This window comes from Lissotriton vulgaris, chromosome 8 (genome assembly GCF_964263255.1).
Source record: "Lissotriton vulgaris chromosome 8, aLisVul1.2, whole genome shotgun sequence".
Lineage (NCBI taxonomy): Eukaryota > Metazoa > Chordata > Amphibia > Caudata > Salamandridae > Lissotriton > Lissotriton vulgaris.
The window spans coordinates 1,237,145,450-1,237,170,436 of record NC_141696.1 but is presented as its reverse complement, the minus strand read 5'-3'; the positions used below and the strand labels follow the sequence as shown (position 1 = coordinate 1,237,170,436).

Genomic DNA, 24,987 nt, shown 5'->3' with positions numbered 1-24,987 from the left:
TCTCACTCGTTCTTTGTCTCTATCTTTATAGGTCTCTAACTGAGCTGTGTCTCTAGCACTTTCTCTCCTTTTCCCTCTCTCTCTACCACTGTATTAAATTCACCTTTCTTTCTGTACTTCACCTCTTTTCTCTATGCATCTCAAATCCTTTCTGCTGTTCACCTCGCTCCCTATCTTTCCTTCTGCTTCACTACTCTTTTTACCTGATCTGTCTTCTCATTATGCTCTTCTCTCTCTACCTAGTCCCTCTCACTCTCGCTGGAGACCTTGCGTCTCTCTAGACTTCTCTCACTGCCTCGCCTTTCAGTCTTTACCTCACTCTGCACCAGCCTCTGCCTTACCTCACTCTCTGCTGTACCTCTTAGTGTAGCCTGCCTCTCCCTCTCTCTTTACATCGCCTCATAAGTAGTTCTCTCTACCTCGCTGTAAAAAAATTACCTCTTTCTTTAATCTCTTTTCGTACCCACAACTTTCTCTTTCTTCCTCGCATCCTACCATTGTGAACTTTCGGAGGAATAGTGGAGTAATGCCCCCCAGCCAGAGGCTCAAACAACCATAAGTAGTCAGTAGGGGGACAACGTTAAACCCAGAGATAGGGCCGTGCTGGAAAACAGTTAGGCAGGCAAATTGGGGAGCTGGAGGCTTACTTTTAGTAGCACAACAAAGTAGAGTTAAGCTTAAGAAGACCGAGCCCATCCCCTGAAGGCGATCGAAGTGGGAGATGAATTTAAATTATAACCTTTGCAGCAATATTGTTTCTAATTTGCAAAAAAGAATGCATATAGTTTGCAGATCACTCTTGACACATAGTATTCCTTTAGCTCCCATTAAATTTGTTCCTGCAATTATAAATCTTATATCGATAAAGTGCCACACAGATTTGGGTGCTTTTATTTTACAATGGGGCTTTTATAAATTGGCCTAATCTATTGTTTCCCTAGAGAGATGAACAGATTGAAGAACTATTTATGAAAATAGACTATACTGCAGGAGGAAGAATTCACTGGGTAAGTGACTGATGTCAGAAGATAATAAAGATAATGTTGCACATTTGGAAGATTTATGAATTGTTTGGTTGCTTAATATAAGGGGACTGTAGGAGCGCTACACAGCCCGGGAGTGCTGGATGTTTGCATACATTTAGTTAGGGCAAGACTTGAAAGGTAAGATAGCATAACTATCTAGGCACAAGAGATTGAAAGGTTCTTTGAAACGAATACAGCAATGGATGTGTGTAGCCTTTCACAGGCATGACAGATAATGTGGAAAATTCCATTGCCATCCAAGAATGAGTCAACTGAACAATGCTGAAGTTATACTCCAAATTTGCATAAATGTTGTTGTTTTATGGCCTTCAGAGTCTGAATTTTTTTTGATTCAGATATTTTAATAACCCAGTACGTCAAGGCCTCCTGAATGTCTTTGTGTCAGAAGTCTGCAGATACTCATGTAAGTACTATAGCATCCTCCCCAGCCCAGGAGCATGAAAATCAAATACACCACACAACGAGATCTGCAACATATGTCTTTATTCTTCAACATACAACCACCGACTGCACGCATTGTGTAACTTTTATAACCATACTTTAACACCTCCCAGCAGATTACGTTAATCCTGTTTAGAGTCTACTCGGAACCACAAGGGTCCTAACACGCATAATCTCAAGACACTACTTCTCCCCTTTAAGTTAAATATGAAGTACAGCCAGCATTTGCATCATAGATCCTCAATGAGTCATCGAGGCACTCAAACTGGTCAGTCAGATTGAGTGCTATGCGGTAGTTGAGAGATACCTTGATCAGTCACCGAAGACATCAGTTCAGCAGTTTGATCAGGACAAATAGGCGAGGTCGCCTTACTCTAGATATCAGGAGATGACTAACATTGAGGTAGGTGTTTAAAGTGTGACGAGTCCTGTGTGATGGATTTTCTGGAATGATGCACTATCATCATGTCTCCTTTGCATGTTACAACCCTCAAAGGTTTGACATCAAACCGAGTGTCTGTTTTTCACTTGCTTTTCTGCTTGACCCGTACCCAGTCCCCGTTTCCAAAGAACGTTTCCTGTGCACATCGGTGCTGATAAGCATATATTTTCATCTTGCACTTTCGAAAAGTGTCTCTGACATGAACCTCATCGGCATTCATCAATCGGTCTGAAGTCCATTGTGGTAGTTTGGTGCTGATGGCTTTCCCTAATAGCAAGATGGCAGGACTCTCACCAGTTGCGGAGTGAGAAGTTGATCAAGTAGTCATGAAGGGCTTGACCCTCGGCTGGGTTGAGATTGATTCCCTCTGTCAATGCTCGCTGAATTACCATCTTGAAGCTGCCCATGAATCGTTCAACAACACCATTGGTTTGGAGCCAGAGAGGCGCACTCTTCTGGTGCTTGGAATTGAGTCGAACAAGAAACTCCCTGAATTCTCTGCTAATGAAAGGTGGACCATTGTCAGATTTGAAAATAGCATTGATGCCCCATGCTGCAAAGATGTTATCAAGCTGATCGATGACTTTGTCATGGGTTGTCGATGACAAGTGTTCCACCAAAGGAAAATTTTAATATTCATCAATGACTACCATGAGATGATGTCCATTTCTTGGAGGCCCAAAGAAATCAACTACAACTCTCTCCCAGGCATGCGCAGGAAGGTTAGACATTGTCAATGAATGGTGTGTCACATTGGAGGAGAAAAAGTTACAAAGGTGGTACGCTTTCAGCTCTTTCTTAACTGGTTCATCTGGGCGAGGGAACCACACTTGGGGCCAGATGTAGGTAAGTAACATTTACCGATTGTTAATTACCGAAAATTACCGAATTTTACCGATTCGGTAATTAACAATCGGTAAATGTGAGGGGTGGGTATGTAGGGAATCCAGATGTTCCCTTTTACCGAATCGGTAAAAATCGGTATTTACCGATTCGGTAAATACCGACCGGTAATGCTCCATTCATTCCTATGGGCTTTGAAGCCCATAGGAATGAATGGGGCATTACCGGTCGGTATTTACCGAATCGGTAAATACCGATTTTGACAAGGGTGCAGGGGGTGTCACTTTGACACCCTCTAGCACCCCCAAAAAAGATTCGGGGGCCATGTGGCAGGCATACCTGCCCTAAGGGCAAGTCTGCCTGTCATATGGCACAGGTGTGCATGCACACATGTGCATGCACACCGGAATCGGTATTTTACCATCAAATAGAATTTGATGGTAAAATACCGATTCTGTAATGCTTGTGGGACTCAGAAGAGTCCCACCTACATATCAATTTTACAGAATCTGATACAATACCGATTCGGTATTTTACAGAATCGGTAAATTTACCGATCGGTAAATTTACCGATTCTGTAAAATACAGGGCCCTACATCTCAATTTGCTTTTACCGGTCGGTAACGGCCGAAATCGGCCGTTACCGGCCGGTAAATGGCCACCTACATCTGGCCCTTGGTCTCTTAGGGCTCTTTTGGTGGCTACCATGCCACAATGTCCTTATTGGGGCAGTTCAATGATTTGTTACCTCAAGCTCACAGGTCTGACGATTCTCAAGGCTCTCAGTTTGATACCTTATCAGGTGACGAATGGCGTATCTTGTACATTTCTGAATTTTTGAAATTCAACATCATCATCAATGGGGCAAACACTTTTCTTCCAAGATTGTGTTGTAATGATATCTTTGAGGATGAGCATGTCCTTATCTGTATTATTAGCAGCATTAATTTGTTCAATGGATAGAGCTGCTCTCATGCTGGTCCACACAATGAAATTGAGATACTTTTCAGGCGCTTTGGACGTTGATCTGTGGCGATGCAGTGGCGTTCGTGAAAAGTACTTGACGGGGTTTTAATCTTTCCCCGGCTTGTGTACACACAAAGTCACAATCCCCTCCTCTCAATACGAGGGTAAATCTTAGCTTTTGGTTTTCTGAAGATAGTGAGCAACTCCTGGTGGTCTGTGATAGTGAAACATTTCCCATATAAAAACAAATGAAAATGTTTGCAGGTCCACACTACAGCCAGACTTTCCTTCTCTGGCTGAGAGTAGGCACATTCTCTTTCAGACTGCTTCTGCGACAATGTGTCTCTGGGACACTGAATAAATCCACATTTATAAAGCGCACAATCACCCGCAAGGGTCTCTAGGTGCTGGGGGCTGTCGGGAAGATTAAGCAAGCTATTGCCCAGAGTCACATGGTGCTCGACTAATCTGCCGCCGGTGCCGGGGATCGAACCCTGATCCCCAGATTCCCCATTCAGATGGCCATTGTGCTGATCAAGGATTGACCCTAGCCACACCAGGCTCGCATCTACTGTGGTTTCAGTATGCAAATTGGGATCAAAGCAGGCCATTTCAGTTGCATTCTCTTTTTTATTGATATAAGTTTCAAAAAGGAAAACACAGCAAGAGAACATTTTTGTACTTATTACGAAGAGCATCGTGAAACAAGACAGTTTCAAAATCAATCATTCAGCTGTGATATAAATACAGTTAATTTCTGGCATTTCATTTGCATTCTCAATCACATGTTTTATGTCTTTGAAACTATGGTTTCAGTCAGCAGACCACTAGAATGGGCCATTTTGCTTTGTTAAGTTTCACACTAGGGCCCTCAATGTAGCAAAGTTCAAATGTATCTTGAGCAATAACTTACCATGCCTAAGGATGATCGCAGTATGGTTACATCTTGCGGGGGCAAGCAGATGAAAATGCTTGCACTTTTTCCAGGTCGAGAGTCATTCCCGCATCAGAGAATATGTGCCCAAAGAATTTGAGTTTGGTTTTGTGAAACTCGCACTTTGCCTCATTCAAAGTGAGACCTGTGTTAACAAGTGATTGGCACACCTGTGTAAGGGCCTTATCATGCCCCTTTTTGTCTTGTCCCAAATACCAGTACTGCATCAATGTAATAAAAAACATGTTTGACAGGCCGAATAACTCAGCAGAGGACATCCTGAAATTTATCCCCAGCCGAAGATATCCCAAAACTTCACATTTGTATCTGAACAAACCAATGTGAGTCAAAAAAGTAGTAATGTGCCTACAGTTTTCTTCCAGCTTGAGTTGATGTTATTCTTTGTTCACTCAAGGCAGAAGAAGACTTTGGCTCCATTCAGTTGCATGGTAATGTGCGCAATGTGGGGACCAGCATCTCTTTCCCTCTCGATTGCTTTGTTTGCCTGGCCCATGCCAACACACATGTGCACTGCACCTCCAATGTCCTTTTTTGGCAACACAACTATGGGCGAAACTAACAGCATAGGACTGTACATTCAATGATGACATGTTTTAACAATGTTCCTAGTTCTTTCTCAACGGCTTCTTGTAAGTTGAAAGAGACTCTGCGGTGCAGTTGAGTACAGGGCGAATGTTCGCATTAATATGAGGTTGCACTTTCATTGTCTTGAGCTTTCCATGTCCATGAAACAACGGGAACTGAAGGGATATCAGTCCCATGTCAGCAGCAGTGGCAACCTAAGTAGGCATGCACTCAATGAAGTTCCCTAAAGAACATGAATCAGCACTTAGACTGACGTTGTTTTATGTCTCATGGTTGCTGTAAATGACCCTTAACTCTGTAACGTTTTGGACGCAGCCCACATGTATACCTTTGTGTTTGTCAGAGAAAGTATTGGCACAGGAGATATGCTGTTAAATTTCTCTATCTGCATGTTAATAATCAATGTACCACTGTCAATAATGAAGGTTATGGTGCAACTGTTCACCTTTAATGTAATTTTTTCCCTCCTTTTGGTGCTTCTTTTTTTACCTTTGTTGCAAGCATCTAATCCTACATGTGCATGTCGTTCTTTGGTAGATATCATCAATGCACATCCATCTTCTTGATAGTGACGTTGAAGAACCTTTGTATGATGAATTTGATGCAACCGACTTTGCTTTGTTCCTACTTGTCGTAACTGATGTTGCCGTTTGGCCTTGTAGGTGTGGCGAGAATGCTTCTGGAACCTTCTGGCGCTCATTTTCTTTTCTCCCTGTGACACATTTGGTTTCTCTTCACTTTGCAGACCATTAAGCAGTGGCTTTCTTTCCTGCAGCCTTTGCTTGTGTGTCCCATGGCTGGACATTTACCTTGATGGGGAAATGAAAACCCACATAGGAAGCGCGACTTCTCATTCTTTGGAGACATCAAACTGTTCACATCTGTTCTATGTTTATGCTTACTTCTCATGATCAACGCTGATTCATTGGTCGCTGTTCCTGCTTCCATATCAGCAGCTTGTAGATCAGTTCATTCTTCTTTCCTCGCAGCCATTAGTACTTTCTCTAAACTGTCTCTCTCAACATGCATCTTCTGAAAGAGTGTGAGAGACAACCATTGATGACTCTGAGGTACAGGGCTTTTTCATCATTGAAATCACGGTAATTACAGTGTTTGATAAGTGTGCTAAGTCTATCAACAAACTCATCCATCATTTCACCAACCTGTTGTCGCGCTTGTTTGAAAATGTACCTTTCATAGTTGACATTTGGCGTTGGATTGAATTTGGCTTCCCACGCCCCTTTTATCTTTTGGTATGACATTCCATCAGTTTGTGAAACTTTCTTTAGCACTTCTTTTACTCCATCACTGGCAAGGTTTTTCAGATATTTAATGATTTTCCTACTGTCTTTTTCTTCTAATGCTTCTATGAAGACTTCAAATGTCTTGATCCATGCAGCCCACCTTGCACCTACGTTCTGTTCAGGAATGTGGGAGCGTTATATTTTGCACTCCTTTCTGCTGTAATTTGGAGTATATGATAGGCAGCGTTCATTGCACAGAATGCCACCTGCAACTGTTCCACGCATCAGACTCACGCCTAACCCTGAGTCGTCAGGTCCTATAGGAGGTTGTGTTGTGTTTGAATCGTATGTGCCAGTAACGCACGTTTCTGTTTTCATACCTGTTCATCACTTGCTTTCAGCGTTTCCTTCATATGGATGATGGCTCTGAGTTATGGCACGGGCGGTCTCTCAGCTGGAAGCTTTACTACCAAGTTTCTGGCAGGCTTCAGTCAATAACACTTTATTCGATTATTGGAAATCATAAAAGCACAAATATTACAATTCAGGCTTCATGAATGTTCACCTCTGCAGGACCATCAACTTTGTTGATGGCTGTGTATGGGCTGAGCGATACCAAAGGGGATGATTGACAGAGAGCTTGAGCAAATCAGACACTCACCCCCAGTCAACTGATCTGGGTTTAATCCATCATCATTATTTAGCTCCTCCATCACCCCAGTTCCGACATGGCCATATGCAAATCAGTCTGACCCTGTGCCTCATGGGAAAAGTCCAGCCCGAACTGCCAAGCCATGTCTTCCCTCGACCGGAAACAAGCATCCTGGGACCGGTTTCTGGCTATTCAGCCGTCATCAGCCAGGCTAGCTTGAATGTAGTGGCAAAGTGAGCAAGGGACCAACGTCTGGGCATACCCTGCCAACTTAGGGTGAACAAAGCGATACCAAAAGGCTCACTCTGCCACTGGATTCAAGATAGCCTGGCTGATGAGGGTTATGAACCCGAAGACTTGGCTTGGCAGGGGGAGGTGTCAGACCTTTGACCCTGCTTGTAGGCTGGTCGCTCCCCATGCTGCGGTACTGCCTCGTTTGTACTCTTCTCTCTGCTGCACTGCTTTGACTGCTTGATTGTACTTGTTTATTGTTCTTGCTTATTTCCCTTTTTTTCCCCCTGCTAGTTCTGTGCCACTCTCCTTCTGGTTCCCCCGCCGTCCTTCACCTTTTTCCCGCTCTGCCCGCTGCTGCATCCCAGCGGCCCACCCCCCTGCTCACCCATTCGCCACCCTGCTCCCAGCTGCTCCTCCCTCCCAACTCCCCTTATATGGAGGCAGCTCAGTGGATGCGCCACTGGCGCGCCTAAGGCAAGCCCGTCTGCCCCTGTCCGCGCCCAGTGCCAGAACCCTTGGACCCCGCAACCGCCACAACGCCCAACACCGCTACGATGCCAGCACCCACTCAACAATGGACGATCACACTTCTGCTCCCTGGCTGCCCAAAGCGCGCCCATGGACCTTTCACCTGCCGGAACTGCAGCTTCACCAGCTTCCGCCACACCAAGTCACCGACCAGGAAAGAACCCATCTACCTCAGATGCATCCTCCTCAACACCCGCTCCGCCCGCAAACACGCCTTTGAGCTCTGGGACCTACTCGACTCAACCTCCCCAGACGTCGCCTTCCTGAGGGAGACCTGGCTGAACCCTGCCTCGGCACCCGACATCACCATAGCCGTCCCGGAAGGCTACAAGATCACCCGCAGGGACCACACCAACGGAGTGGGAGGAGGAATCGCCATTGTTCACAGGAACACTCTCAGAGTCTCGACCAACACCGATGACACCCTCAGTGTCGCCGAACACCTGCACTTCCAGATCCACACCGACCCCAACCCCACCCTCAGAGGAACCCTCGTCTACAGAACCCCCGGACTCCGACCACAGTTCAGCGACTCCATCGCCGACTTCGTCAGCACACACGCCCTCGCCTCCACGGACTACGTCCTCCTCAGTGACCTGAACTACCACCTCGAGAACAACAACAACACCAACTCCACCACCCTGATTGACAACCTAGCCAACCTCGGACTCAGACAACTCGTCACAATACCCACCCACTCTGCCGGCCACATGCTTAATCCCATCTTCTCCGCAAACCTCCACGTCTCCTTCAACCACACCACCGAACTCCACTGGACCGACCATCTCTGCATTCACTTCACCTTCAAGAAGCCCACCACGCACCACCGCACCCAACAGATGCCTTGCCGCAGCTGGAGCAAAGTCACCGGAGATCTGCTTACCACCACCCTCGCCCAGAGCCCACCCGCCCACCTCACTGGCCCGGACACCACCGCCCACAACCTAAGTCAGTGGATTGACAACTGTGCCAACACCATCGCCCCATTCAAGAAGCCCCTCCAACAGTCACACCAGCAAGAAAGACAGCTGGTTCGCTGAAGACCTCCAGGCCACCAAGCAAACCTGCCGAAAACTGGAGAAGAACTGGCTCAGTGAACGAACACTGGGCAGCTACGCAGCCCACAAGAACGCCACCCACAGATATCATCACCTCATCAGATCCGCCAAAAGGGCCTCCTTCAAAGTCCGCCTAGACAACAACGTACACAACAGCAAAGAGCTCTTCAACATCGTTAAGGAACACTCCAACCCCAGCTCCAACACCAACGACATCCCACCTTTCCAAGACCTGTGCGACTTGCTGGCCACCTTCTTCCACCGCAAAATCGCAGACATCCACGACAGCCTCAATGCCGCGACTGCCACAACAACCACCGAGACCTCTGCCCTCACAACCACCACCCGCACCAACCACCTGCTCTCCTGGACCAACATCACCGACGACGACACCATCAAGATCATGAACACCATCCACTCCGGATCTCCGTCCGGACACCATGTACAGAAAGGTGTGATATACGTTATATATTTTTTGTGTTCATTGATAAGGTGCTATTGTCCATGTAGGATATAACTTTGTATGATATATTCAATGAGAATAATATGTGTGTGTGGTGAGGGTAAATTAAATGTACTCTACCCAGTTACTGTTTTGTATTTATTCCTTGATACCACCTGTCTTGCTTATAATTGTATTTACAATAACGTGCTCCATGGCGCAAGGATTAACAGATGCATGAAAAATACTGACGCATCTGTTGGCACAAAAGTGACGCATTGCTGGAGTTGCTCATGATAGTGACACAACTCCAGCAATGTGCAACAACAGATAAGTGAGTCACATACAAAAAGCCATGCATCATTCCTTATGCCTGGTATGAGCAGGCGCAGGGATTTTGATATAGTGAAGGCGTAAAGTGACACAGTGAAATGTTGTAAATTTCACTGCGTCAGTTCTACCTGGCTTTTTGCGTGAGAATGCCTAGCCTGCATACATTATACCTGGAGCAAAGCATCTCCCTAGATGCGTCACGTTGTAAATTGGCAGCATTGTTTGTGCCGCCATTGCATAAAAAAAAGTGACGCAATGGCAGCTCAAGGAGGCGCAAGGGGCTTGTAAATCTTCCCCATAGTCTCTAGATTCAACAGAGGACAAGGCTTCGTCACAGCCTTCGGCAGATCTCACACAGACGTTGCCGGGACCATCCATGCCAGGAACCATAGAGGAGGCAGCTGCAGGAAAGGCAAAAGCGCCAGCAGGACAAACCAGTTCCAGGCTTGAACAATCTCAGGAGGGCTCCTCCCATGTGGCCACGCCTTTTACTCTGTAATGGGATGCTAAGAACCTGCTTCATCTAATTTTGGAGGAAATACAGGATCATCAAGCCTAAAAAACTATGGAGATAGCAGCTATGCATGCTCAGTTTACAAAAATGGAGGATACTATGGCTCGGATTACAGAGAGATTAAATGATGCTGAAGCGAGAATATCGCAGATAGAGGATCAGGTTGTCATAATGAAGTATAAGGTAGCTGCTTTCCAGTGCCAAAAATCCACTATGGAATATAAGCTGGAGGAGGTGGAGAATCATTCCAGGTGCTCTAATCTTCGTATTATCTGCATTCTGGAGGGACTAGAGGCACAGCAGCAGACACTCCAATGAGTTGACTCCTTTATTAAAAAATATGTCCTCCCGGACTATACTGGGGATATGACTCTCATGAGGGCCCATCGCGTGCTGGCACATCTGCCTCCAAACTACAAATTTCCTCGGTTGATATTGGTCAATTTTGGAGAATATCATATAAGAGAACAGATTCTGTCTGAAGAGGTTAAGCAGCAACAGTTAAATTTCCTCCCTTAGTCCCACTTTATTTGCAGAAATGTCATCTTCAGCTACCAAAAGACAGAAAGAGTTTGTTAAAATGCTTCATTTGTTTAAGGACAGGAGTTGCTACAGAAAATATCTAATAAGTAATAAGCCCTAAATTCTGTCTGACTCTATGTTTACCCTTACATTTGTTGCTTTTTTCTCCCTTTTCTTCTTTCTTGCTCCTCTAATTCTTTTCTCGGTCTTTCTTTTTTTCTTTCTGTCTCTTTCTTTTCTTTTTAGTGTCCTGAGATGGTGGGAGATGAGGGGGACAGGCCGATAACTCCTGGCACATGGTCAAGGTGCCAGTCTTGGGGCTGGGATGAGCCTGTCAGGTGTGAGTGTGATGGCGAATCACTCACTAGGGCTTCTGGGAGGGGGGATAATAGGGGAGGTTGGTGGTGGTGTGGGGGAATTGGGAGCCAGGGGGTAAAAAGAGATCCAATTTCACAATCAATCGTCAAACTCAATTTCAAGATCAGAGCTTTAAGCTTGAGGGCTTACTTTACTCCACGTTTTATTCTATATCAAGATTTTTTATGGTCAAGTAATATATTATGCCATTAGATTAGATGAATACTCTCAAGATCATCTCCCAGAATCTTAATGGCCTTAATAATAAAACAATGTGAGCCATTGAAACCTGGATTAAAACAGAAAGTCTATCCGTAGTTTTAAACCAAGAGACTCATATACCGATGGAGAAATTAGCAAAATTCTCCATGTTTAAATCTTGGGAGGCATAACGGGGATTTTCCTTTTCCCATGCAGCACATTGGGGTACTGCAATCTTTCTTGGTAAAAAATTTGAAGCAGATGTGGTAAATTCCGAAAATGATAAAAATGGAAGGCGGCGTTGGGTGACCTGCAGGTTGGGGGTAAGATGCTTCACTTTCGGTAGCACTTACGCCCCAGTCAAAGATAATGACAAGCATATGAAGATGTATTCCAATCACTATGACAAATTCCAAGTGAAGTAATTATAGTAGAAGATTATAACTTCTTGCAAAATCCTAAAATCAATTCCTCAGTCAAATCTAAAAGTCAATTAAAACCAAAAACCTTTAAAATTATTCAAAATTATAGTAAGCCCCTGGAGTTAATTGATCCCTGGAGGGAAACATTTCCTACTAAAATCGCGTTTACCTGTTTTTTGGGCAGATTTCGTACTTCTTCCCATAACGATTTTTTTCCTTGTATCTAAGACGCTGATTTCTAGCAATCAACTAATCTTCCCTAATGGATTTTCACATCACGCAATGATTGTTCCTGGAGTCGAGTTAGGGTGAAATTTAATACATCCTAGGTGACGGGTTCTTAATAAACAGTATTTACAGGAAGAAAACTGTGCGCTATTTTGAAAAACAGAGATAAAGGAATTTCCGGCGATAAATCATGGGACGGTTCCCCTTCATATTGCTTGGAATTCTTTAAAGGTATATATTCATTGGTTCGGAATAGGTAAAGACGTAGGACATATTTTAAAAGATAAAGTACAAAAGCAAACCTTAGAACAGAGCTTGCAGTAGTGCTATGAAAGCTTAATAAGAAGTCCCTCAGCTCTTAATCAATGAAAGCCCAATCAGGCTAAATGGGGGTTAAATGAGGCATATTATCTAAAATGTGTACCCCTAAACCGCACCTATATGCAAAAGGGATATGAGGAAAGTCATTTCACAGGGAGGTTTCTTGCATAGCAGGTTCGGGAACAAGCTGCAAGTGATTGTATAAATGCATTGAAATCCCCTGTTACCTGCATGTGGAGCGAGGACCCGGCCAACATTGGGGAAATAATGTTGGAACAATACAGGCATACTTAAGGACAAAAACAATCAATTAATAATGCGTCCCTTGTGACATTCATTCAGGAACAGAGTATCCCGGTACTATCTGAGGTCGAAAAGGATAATATAATGCGCCCCTTTTCTAAAGAAGAGCTGATGGAGGTTATTGAGAAACTCCTCCAAGGGCAAAGTCTGTGGATCTGGTGGTATATCGTTGTATTTTTTTTTAGCTTTTTCAGAGGATCTACTTGAATACTTTCTATTGGTCGCCAATACACTGCTAGAGGGAGGCCCGATACCAGCGTCATTTCATAAAGGGAACTTGGTAAGCTTTTTAAAAAAAAGGGAAGGACAGTGAGGTTTCCAACTCATATCATCCAATTACACTACTGAACTCAGACTACAAAATTATCCGAAAACTTTTAGATAACAGATTCAAAATATTAGCACCAAATCTGATTAATTCTGATCAAAACGGTTTTATTGCAGGGAGTCAGCTAGGGACAAACATGCACTATTTAGCCGAAGCACTAGATTATTTTGAGACCAAGGATACACCGACCCTGGTACACTTGCTGGACGCAGAGAAGACGTTTGCCCTCATGGTCTGGGAGACGTTATTTCTTATCCTGTCCAGATTCATCATAACCCCCTAGATCACGGGACTGATCGAAAAAATGTACCACAATTCAGAAGCCAGCATCGTTGTCGATGCTGTTGAGGTAGGACAAATCATTGTTAAGCGGCTGAAAAGGATGCCTGCTGTCTGCTGTTTTATATGCCTTTTTTACTGAACCACTGGTCATTGCAGCCCAAGACTATGCAGATATATGCCCCCCTTTTGCCATCTGTAGGGAAAATAGAACTATAAACCGATGATATTGTGTTAATTCTCGACTGTGATATGGGGTCCAGGCAAACGATTTTGAGTTTTCCCATATTATGAAGGTCTTGGCAGGTAGAAAATCAATAAAAAGAAAGCAGAAAGAATATCATGTGGATGTAAACCAAGTGCTCTGCATACAGATATTGCCTCATGAGAAAATTCTCAACCCCAAAAATATTTAGGAATCAAGTTCTCGCCAAGGACCTTGAACTTGTACAATTTAAATTTCCCTCTGTTGCTTTTAAAAGTACAGGATTTATTATCACACTGGGACTCTCTTCCATTAACCATCAGGGGGAGGGTTTTGCTGATTAAGATGTTCTCCCGTTATTTAATTTTTTTGTTTCTGCTATTCAGTGTCTCTTAACTGCATTTTTTTAAAAAAAGCTTGAGTCAATGTTTACGTTCTTCATTTGGGGAAAAAAAGCCTGCTGAATTGCACTTAGCACTTTTTATGAGGATTTGGAGAAAGGTAGGGTAGTTCTTCCTAATCTCAGGGATTATTATTTTGCGTACTTTGCACAATATATGTCTAGGTTTAAATCGGAATTGCATACAGGAATATTTGTGAACTATTTTACGTTGCTAATTTACACAGAGTACTAGATACATAATCCTCTAAAAAAGATGAAATTACCCCAAAAAGTCCGTAATAAGAGCATGCAGTGTTTTTTTCGCAAATGTTAGGATTTGTTAGCAGATATGCAATCCCCATTATTAACATGAACCCTCTCATCCAAACTTGCTTCGGAATCAGGGATTAAAGTTTCATCTGAAATAATCCAAAAATGGGCCATAGTTGTGTTTAGGAAAATCTCTGACTTTATTGTGATGGAAAGGGGGCTTAGTATTTCCCAAATGCACGCATTAAATCAAAACTATTTCTTCCTTCTTGGTTCTTATAGAATGCTATATAAATCGCTTCGTAATTTGGATCTGGTTCAGATAAATGGGAGTAAAAATGTGGTCCTCGCGCTATTTGAAGCAAATGTAGATAGGAGACCCGGGTAATGGAAAGCAATGACAAAAAGGGAAAAACATGAAGGGATGGAATTAACTGCTTGGATGTGGACTGAAGTTCATAAACTCAATTTTAGTGTGTTACGCAGAGCTAATTGGCGCGGGATGCAATTTTTTTAGCAAATGGCTGACAAACAAAACCCCACAGTTTTTCCCCCAGATTAACTCTAACCTGTCTAGTCATTGCTTCCGCTGTTTAGATCAGTTGGCAGCTAATTGGATGCATATTATCACTCAGTGCCCTTTTTTTCAGAGTTTTTGGACTTACATATTTCGGTACTTGGAGGTCGAATGCCCTATTAAACTGGAATCCAATAGCTGGCTGAAAGTCCTGGGATATGATACATCTACCTCCTATCTGATAAATGGGTGAAACTAGTATACATTGCAAGGGCGGTGGCCAGGTTCCTCTGGCTTCAAAAATGGCGATCACATCATGTTCCAACAATGTGTGAGTGGATTCGGAAAATGAAGCAAGTCAGAAATAGTGAACGGCTATATGCTATGCGAAACGAGGGGATTAGGACATTTGAAAAACTGTGGGAATGGTATTTTGATTAAATATTAAGGCTAGACTTCCATACTATTTACTTATTTGACATTTTAGAGAGGTGCACATTGTTTGTTTGAAGGGGCTGCTACTATGATGAAATATACATTTTAGGATTGACCTTTTTGTACATTTGCACATTCTTTTTCAGTTTTTACTTTAAGCACTATAGGCTCTTTAATTGCTCTTTATTGCAAAAAAATAGTTTTGCTTCCGGTCTCTAATGATTCTTAAAGCAATGTTATTCTTGTTCTTCCTCTGCTTCGTAATATTTTTATATTCTGAATATGTATTCTGAATGGATTAATAAGTGGCATATAACCAAGAAATGATACTGTTTTATATGGATGAATTTGAAAGCTTGCTGGATCTCAATAAAAAAATGAAAAGAGATAAATCATCCAGCATTCCAGACACTCTCCAATATGTCCATGTTTCTCCATTGAACAGAAAACTGAGTTCTTGGGACAATGACCTTCCTGCCAATGACCTTCCTGCCAATGTTTCTGATATCACTTAGAACATGAGACACACAATTTCCACATATATATTGTTCAGTCAGGCAAACAGATTGTAAACAAAATGTATAGTTGAGAATTTTAATAAATAATGCATAAAATCCCATTTCAAAATGGATACAATATCTCTGCAGTGTGTAATATGCCTACTCATAGTTAGCGGGATTGCATATGTAAATTTCAATGTACTATTTATTTGATGTTGTAGAGTCATGGGTACTTCTTCGGGTCTAAAAAATAGAAATAATATAATACAGTGAAGCCATATCTTTACAAATACGCTTTTCTTGACACATAATTGGTGGATAATAAATAACTATTTTTAAATGTTTTCTGTGCATCTTATAGTATTATTTATATTCCACCGTGAAGACCGCCTCAATGCAATTATTTTCACTAACATCATCTGACTTAATTTAACATAAGGGTTATTTCTATTTAATATTTACAGGTATGAATTCTGTGATTTGATAAATGTTTGCTTCCTCTCCTCAGAATGACTTCTGCACCTATATGCAACTGGAATATGCAGAACACGAGGCGTATTGTACCCGGCTGAAGAAGATCAGCTTCTCGTTGCCTGCCACGGTCCAAGACATTTCACACGGTGAACCTATCTTGCGTGTGTTCTCAATGCCCGATGACACTTTAGTCATGGTCCGAGAGGATGGCACCATTTCCTTCTGGTCACCAGAGCTGAGGCTGAAACGAAGCAAACTTTTGTTTGTATGTACATTTGACAATATATTTACTATTACAGATTATCTCTGAAACATCATATAGGGATCAATTAATGGGGCATATCAACAAATGGCCACGATAATTATTGCTGGCCGCTCTTAGCGTCAGATTGCATATCGCCAGCTATCGCTGGAAATTATCGCCATGCTACCGCTGTATCAACAATGCATAGCGCAATGGCGATAATTATTCCAGTGATAGCGGTGTTTTCCATGGAACATCGCAGGTTTCCCAGCGATGTTCCATGGAAAACGGCGATATCCTTGGTGATAGGGTCTTTGGTCTTAGCCACACAATCCACCCGCCATGTTAGGTATGCCTTAGTCAGGAATTTAACAGATGTTAAATTCCTGTGTTAAGGCATACTTAACGCGATTTCAAATATCGCTAACCCTCGTTGTTAATTTCACGAAGCTGGGTTAGAGATATTTACTCATGCTGTTTTGTCAGGCACGCCTCCTTTGCATCTCATTAGTGATGCAATGGGAGGTGTGCTGACAAGGGGCGCTAATGCAAGGAAACACGCGCTAGCATGTCCTTCTTGATAATGCGATAATAATATTGCGCTTTTCACCTGAAAACGGGCTCTAAAGCAGCGATAATATTATCGCCTCCACTTGTTGATATGCCCCAAGGTGCTTAAATGACTTACATGTGTAAACAGCAAGCCCATAAGAGCAAGGCTTGTGACTTCATCAAACAATAAAATCTAATCAGGTTTTCAGGGCATCCGTTGTGATTATACAGGGGAACAGTTTCACATTTGTGTTCACTCTGAAAACATAGCTTGCTTTACATGTTTGGTGGTAGCAAGAGCCCAGCACTAAAATCTACACATAAGTGTTTTCTTGATGTTTATTATCGCTCATAAGGTTAGGCTGTGAACTGCCAGCACCCAGTACCCATGCACATTGATCACTGATGCCATGTCACATAATCAAGAACATTGGTTTTAGGAGCACCTATTGATACAGATCCTTTATTGCGTATTTGCCTTATAACCACCATTTGGGTGCACGAGGATAACAAGTGAAATTTCATAGGGAACTTTTGGCACTTTTACAATTGTTACTGTTACCTTTATTTTTCAGATGTGGGTTACTGCATGCCTCCTGAAGTATTCATTCATAGCCGGTATTTTGAAGTTTAAAAACATGAGGTACCCTGTGCATCCCTGGAAATTGCTAGCTTTGTAGGAGTTCAGCTCTTTTGCCACAGTGATGAGGAAATGTGATACTTTCATTGATGGCACCATTTGCACTGTTAGGAAAAAATCATCTTCATCAAGGGGTAGGCATTTGCTGTAATACGAAGTGTGTGTTCAAGCAGAAGTATCACTGAGCTGCCTGACCCAAGTCATCCATTTCATTGAGGTTCTGAAACTCTTTATCTGGCTGAATGCACCTTTAGAGCATTTGTATCATTCCATCCCTCATTTGTCCTGTGAAACGTAAACATCTGAGACCTAAATCATAAAATGATTTAGGTAACTCCGCACCAATAGGTTTACAACCTTGCACGTGTGCACAATTTAGGGTTTTATGAAGGGTTTCAAGAATACTCCATGAAACATATGAGAACTGCACGTTTAGAGGAAGGAACCACTGGAGAGGATGCTGGATAGAAAAGGCCTTGTTCTACTCCCAGAGTACTATGTGAATGTTGTTGCATGTGTTACACCAAGCTGATGCATTCCCCGGGGAGACAGCTCTGGCAGGACACCATTTTTATTCCCTTCAGACATGCACTGCAGACAATGCTGTAAGAGGAAGGAAGTGTGCAGCAGCCATTCTTCATCTAGCATTCACTAATCAATACTAAAGATGTTCAGTATCATCTGAGGATAACATCAACAGGTGCTCCAGAGGTGATCTGGATCAGTTTTATGCCCACCTCTCTCCTGAATCCCAGAGGTGTAGAATTACTGCTGCCACCTTTGACCTCTTTACTGAGGTCAAAGGTGCAACCTCCCAAGACAACGAGTTGAGGAGATCGGAGTATGGTCTCCACTACATTAGAGTACTCCATGGGTGTTCGCAAGAAGCATGTTGTATACCATTTAAGTGTTCTATGCGGATAGATGTCCCCAAAAAAGCCAAAAAGGGTAAAATGTAGGAGAACTTTTGGGGCAAAAGAAACAGAGTTTGACCACCATTAATGTTAAAAAGTGTTTTAGATCTTACATCAGTGACATTCATGTACTTTCTTTTCTCCAGTTAAAGGGGCCCTCTTTGACTTCTAGTCTACTAGGATTCTTAAATAACAATGATTGAAAACCCACTTTTAGCACATCAGAAATAAATGACCCAGGTCCAGGTGTACTAAACTTTCCTACAGTCGCAAACAGTCTAAATCGCAGTTTACAAATGCAAAATCGTATTTCTACACTGTGAAGCAATTTTTGGAGTACGTAACTTTTTACCAACTCCTAAATTAGCTTTGCGACTCTGTACTGACTCTTTATTCAGAAGTTGTGTGTTTTAAGCGTCCCTTCAACATAGTGATTCAGTATAAGATCTTTCCATGTTTTGCGACTGAAATCCAGTTGCAAACCAATGAAAAATTACTGAGTCCTGAGTCGGTGGTAAGGGATTCAGAAATGTGAATGTTAAAAAAATGTTGTTGAAGAGAAGGCAGTAGTCCAGAGGACCACAGGCAACTCCTTAGACCACTGCAACTCTTAAACAAACTTTTTGCATTTGAATTTTTAAATGCAGAATGGTTTCCTTTTATGGAAATGGGCTGCATTTAACTGAAAGTTTACTTTATAAAAAGGTGATCATAGATAGGGTCGTCTGCTAACTCTTGTAGGCCAGCATACCTGTGATGAGCATTAAAATTCATGAGGCAGGTTGGATTGCTACCCGCTCCATTTTCAGAATTGTATTAACCAACCTATTAGCATATAGATAGTTTTGTAAAATTATTTACTGGTCACAAAAATGCTTTTCACGAATTGTAGTGTTGAGTGCAGCAGGTCCTAAGTACCCTGGTATAACAAGCACACAGAATTCAACATCCTGTTTGTGTTATTATAAATGTGCATTCCATTGATGCTGCATAGCAACATAGCTGGTTAAACCTCTTTGAAGTACGAACACATTGCATTGTCAAAGGCCAGAGTATCCTCTACATAATAGAAGGCAGGGATGTGTTCCTTTCAAAAATATATAGAGCAATACGTGTGCACATTGTCATCTCCTTTAACCTGAGAGGTACAAATTGAATACTGCTGGCGTCAACAGATACACGTGCTTAGCTCTAGATCTCCACTTTAAATTCCTCATGCAACCCTGGTGACATCCAGCCATGCAGTTGTCCATGTGTCATATGGAGAGAAATTAACAAGAGGATCACACATTTACCTTGTCTACCCTGCCTAAAGCAGTTTAAAAGTCCACAAAACCAAACTAGTGTTTCATGGTTCAGGACTTTACAGGCATTTAGTTCAGTACCACTACCCTGCACATCATAGAGATATTCCACTCAAAAGCCAGTCTGCTTCTTAGGCAGCCAAATAATATATTTAGGTTCTCTGTTAGGTGATTTATAATGCTGTTAAGAAATAACTTTTTTTCAAGGCTCAACAAAACAAACAAACTTTTCCCCATCCTCACTCTGCATCTTTTTGTGGAAAGGAATTAGAGCCAGATGTATCAAGCAAATTCGCATTCGCAAAGGCCGCATTCGCAAATTTGCTAAATGGTATGTATGAATCAACATGTGGTGCAAAACAAGGAATTGCAAAATTTGTGATTCCTTCTTTTGCAATTGCATTTAAGGAATCGCAAATGCAATGTATGAAGCAAAAAAAATTTGCAAAATGGCCTTAAGGAATCGCAAATTACCACCAACTTCTAGTTGGTGGTAAGTTGTGAATTCCTTGAAAAAATATAAACATGTTAGCATTTTTCAAAGTGCCATGTGACACACATACATGCCCTTAGGGCATGTATGTGCGCCACATGTGCACCCATGCATATTTCAGGGGTGCAACAGGGTGTCCTTTGGACACCCCTGCACCATTGAAATTATTCTCAATTTGCGATTAGCAAATTGCGAATCGCAAATTGAGAATAACTTCCCATTCATTCCTATGGGCCTCCCATAGAAATGAATGGGAAAGTATTCCTTAATTGGGATTTTAAGAAATCGCAAAAAAAATGCGATTTTGTACATACATACCTATTTGCGATTCTCAAATAGCGATTTCTTAAAAATCGCTATTTGGGAATCGCAAATCAGGTTGATGATACATATGACCCTTTAGTTTAAGCCTTTGCAGTCACCAGAAGCAATTTGCTTAGTTCGATCACTTTGAGTCAGGGAGTAAGCAGGATTGGCCACCATCTGGGATACGATTTAGGAGCAAGAGAACAAGTGGTTGCTTCTTATTAATGGGTGCAGATCAGAAATTCTGCATACACAGTTTGCTAATTAAATCTTGACGGAGCCGAGTTCCATGTTCTAAATTTGCTATGGAACCCCAGGTCAATGGCTCTTTTTGTCAGCATGCAAGCGTAGAGGGAGAGAAATCATTAGATAGTTAATCATTGCCGTTCCAATGTTCTATGACTCAGAATAATCACAGACTCCCAATTAGGTTTATTTAGCTTATTGCAAAGTAAGAACAATTGGACATACAGGCACCTCAAGATGAGGTTGTAGAAATACATTGGAACTAGTACAAAGCCAAATCTACAGATGACGTTAAAGTGGTGCAATATGCACAGAATTATCAGTTCGAGGACCAGAATGCAGAAGATAACTGCACAAATGTTGAGATTCCCTTTAATTGGCAGTTTGTGGGTATAAAGCATGTGTCTGCTCCTACTCTATCTCTAGCATGGCATCCCTACACAGCATTCCCCAAGGCAAGATCCATTAAGGTGTCCGCATGTGAAGTCTTCCTAAGAAGTCTCTTAACCTCAGATGGGTTAAGTAGCATAAAGCTACAGAGCTCGTTCTAAGATGCTCTCTCTCAAGGCAAGGCAGAAGTCCTCGGTCACTGTCCTTAACTTCTATATTTCACTTCGCTGGTGGGAGCCCAAGATGCATTGCAACATCACACCATCCATTCAAGTCACCTCCTCAGAGGTAAATTTCCATTAGGCTGCGATGCTTCCAGGCCTCGGCAATATGACCTTGATTCCCAGGCCTGCTGAGAAAGTACAATAGTTCTTTATTATCAGTATCAACACTTAATGTATCCTCTTTTCCCCAAGCCTAACTCCTAAAACAAGGACATTCTTCTAGCTAACAAGGATGAATTCTCCACCTGCAACAGAAACATGAGAAAGAACAAATCCAACGTGCACACATAATTCAACTACAAAATCTAATACAAGAGCTTCCAAGGGAAAAATACATCCCAGGCCTACAGAAATCGAACAACAGAAGGAATGGCACAAAAGCCTTGTAAAACTACATATAACATGCACACTCTTAAATGGATATTTTCTAAATTAACTCATTACATAAGCACATGAAATTAATAATTGTCAGCAGCATGTACGAACTCTGCATCTTAATGTTTTCAGCCAACACATGTAGTTGCAATGTTAATTTCTTCACGTTCACATTAAAAATATCCCTAACACATCACCTCTCAAGTTATTATAGTTCAAATTCTAAGGGCCTAAGTTAATACATTAAAGGAATATATATATATATATATATATATATATATATATATATATATATATTGAGGTTCACAGGTTGCCCATTTGCGGGGTGCACTCCACTCGGCGTTCATGAGGTCAGGAAGATTTGTAGCACACCCAGCGTCTTGCAGCACCTGACGCGTTTCTGGCTCCGCCCTTCTTCAGAGGTGCGCTGCTACATAGCGAGTGCTGACACGTGACCATCCAATCAATATCCCAGTGCTGTAACCAATCTAACTCCAGTGAGTGAAAGCACAAAGTCTTGTGGGATTGGAAGTCCAATATGCGCCCCAGTGGGCTGGCAGCACTTGCAATGCACAAATTTAAAATATTCACGAGCGTGCTGCAGTTATCTCCCCCATTCAGCCAACGCCTGTTCGTCCAAGAGCTCATGGAGAGCCCAGGAGCCGCCTTCTGCGCGGCGGTGCAACCCCCCGACCGGACCGGCCGGATCTATTGAGGTTCACAGGTTGCCCATTTGCGGGGTGCACTCCACTCGGCGTTCATGAGGTCAGGAAGATTTGTAGCACACCCAGCGTCTTGCAGCACCTGACGCGTTTCTGGCTCCGCCCTTCTTCAGAGGTGCGCTGCTACATAGCGAGTGCTGACACGTGACCATCCAATCAATATCCCAGTGCTGTAACCAATCTAACTCCAGTGAGTGAAAGCACAAAGTCTTGTGGGATTGGAAGTCCAATATGCGCCCCAGTGGGCTGGCAGCACTTGCAATGCACAAATTTAAAATATTCACGAGCGTGCTGCAGTTATCTCCCCCATTCAGCCAACGCCTGTTCGTCCAAGAGCTCACGGAGAGCCCAGGAGCCGCCTTCTGCGCGGCGGTGCAACCCCCCGACCGGACCGGCCGGATCTGTTGAGGTTCACAGGTTGCCCATTTGCGGGGTGCACTCCACTCGGCGTTCATGAGGTCAGTAAGATTTGTAGCACACCCAGCGTCTTGCAGCACCTGACGCGTTTCTGGCTCCGCCCTTCTTCAGAGGTGCGCTGCTACATAGCGAGTGCTGACACGTGACCATCCAATCAATATCCCAGTGCTGTAACCAATCTAACTGCAGTGAGTGAAAGCACAAAGTCTTGTGGGATTGGAAGTCCAATATGCGCCCCAGTGGGCTGGCAGCACTTGCAATGCACAAATTTAAAATATTCACGAGCGTGCTGCAGTTATCTCCCCCATTCAGCCAACGCCTGTTCGTCCAAGAGCTCACGGAGAGCCCAGGAGCCGCCTTCTGCGCGGCGGTGCAACCCCCCGACCGGACCGGCCGGATCTATTGAGGTTCACAGGTTGCCCATTTGCGGGGTGCACTCCACTCGGCGTTCATGAGGTCAGGAAGATTTGTAGCACACCCAGCGTCTTGCAGCACCTGACGCGTTTCTGGCTCCGCCCTTCTTCAGAGGTGCGCTGCTACATAGCGAGTGCTGACACGTGACCATCCAATCAATATCCCAGTGCTGTAACCAATCTAACTCCAGTGAGTGAAAGCACAAAGTCTTGTGGGATTGGAAGTCCAATATGTGCCCCAGTGGGCTGGCAGCACTTGCAATGCACAAATTTAAAATATTCACGAGCGTGCTGCAGTTATCTCCCCCATTCAGCCAACGCCTGTTCGTCCAAGAGCTCACGGAGAGCCCAGGAGCCGCCTTCTGCGCGGCGGTGCAACCCCCCGACCGGACCGGCCGGATCTATTGAGGTTCACAGGTTGCCCATTTGCGGGGTGCACTCCACTCGGCGTTCATGAGGTCAGGAAGATTTGTAGCACACCCAGCGTCTTGCAGCACCTGACGCGTTTCTGGCTCCGCCCTTCTTCAGAGGTGCGCTGCTACATAGCGAGTGCTGACACGTGACCATCCAATCAATATCCCAGTGCTGTAACCAATCTAACTCCAGTGAGTGAAAGCACAAAGTCTTGTGGGATTGGAAGTCCAATATGCGCCCCAGTGGGCTGGCAGCACTTGCAATGCACAAATTTAAAATATTCACGAGCGTGCTGCAGTTATCTCCCCCATTCAGCCAACGCCTGTTCGTCCAAGAGCTCACGGAGAGCCCAGGAGCCGCCTTCTGCGCGGCGGTGCAACCCCCCGACCGGACCGGCCGGATCTATTGAGGTTCACAGGTTGCCCATTTGCGGGGTGCACTCCACTCGGCGTTCATGAGGTCAGGAAGATTTGTAGCACACCCAGCGTCTTGCAGCACCTGACGCGTTTCTGGCTCCGCCCTTCTTCAGAGGTGCGCTGCTACATAGCGAGTGCTGACACGTGGCCATCCAATCAATATCCCAGTGCTGTAACCAATCTAACTCCAGTGAGTGAAAGCACAAAGTCTTGTGGGATTGGAAGTCCAATATGCGCCCCAGTGGGCTGGCAGCACTTGCAATGCACAAATTTAAAATATTCACGAGCGTGCTGCAGTTATCTCCCCCATTCAGCCAACGCCTGTTCGTCCAAGAGCTCACGGAGAGCCCAGGAGCCGCCTTCTGCGCGGCGGTGCAACCCCCCGACCGGACCGGCCGGATCTATTGAGGTTCACAGGTTGCCCATTTGCGGGGTGCACTCCACTCGGCGTTCATGAGGTCAGGAAGATTTGTAGCACACCCAGCGTCTTGCAGCACCTGACGCGTTTCTGGCTCCGCCCTTCTTCAGAAGTGCGCTGCTACATAGCGAGTGCTGACACGTGACCATCCAATCAATATCCCAGTGCTGTAACCAATCTAACTCCAGTGAGTGAAAGCACAAAGTCTTGTGGGATTGGAAGTCCAATATGCGCCCCAGTGGGCTGGCAGCACTTGCAATGCACAAATTTAAAATATTCACGAGCGTGCTGCAGTTATCTCCCCCATTCAGCCAACGCCTGTTCGTCCAAGAGCTCACGGAGAGCCCAGGAGCCGCCTTCTGCGCGGCGGTGCAACCCCCCGACCGGACCGGCCGGATCTATTGAGGTTCACAGGTTGCCCATTTGCGGGGTGCACTCCACTCGGCGTTCATGAGGTCAGGAAGATTTGTAG

The 24,987-nt window shown here is 43.8% G+C and overlaps 1 protein-coding gene across 1 annotated transcript in view; it reads left to right on the top strand.

Moving 5' to 3' along the window:
- The window catches only part of LOC147698535 (cilia- and flagella-associated protein 337-like), a 554,785-nt gene that overhangs the window by 118,474 nt on the left and 411,324 nt on the right, over positions 1-24,987 (top strand). Inside the window, exons 5-6 of the mRNA XM_086935138.1 lie at positions 942-1,007; positions 16,062-16,292. Coding sequence (XP_086791264.1) covers positions 942-1,007; positions 16,062-16,292 — 297 coding nt within the window. The remainder of the gene's footprint in view (positions 1-941; positions 1,008-16,061; positions 16,293-24,987) is intronic.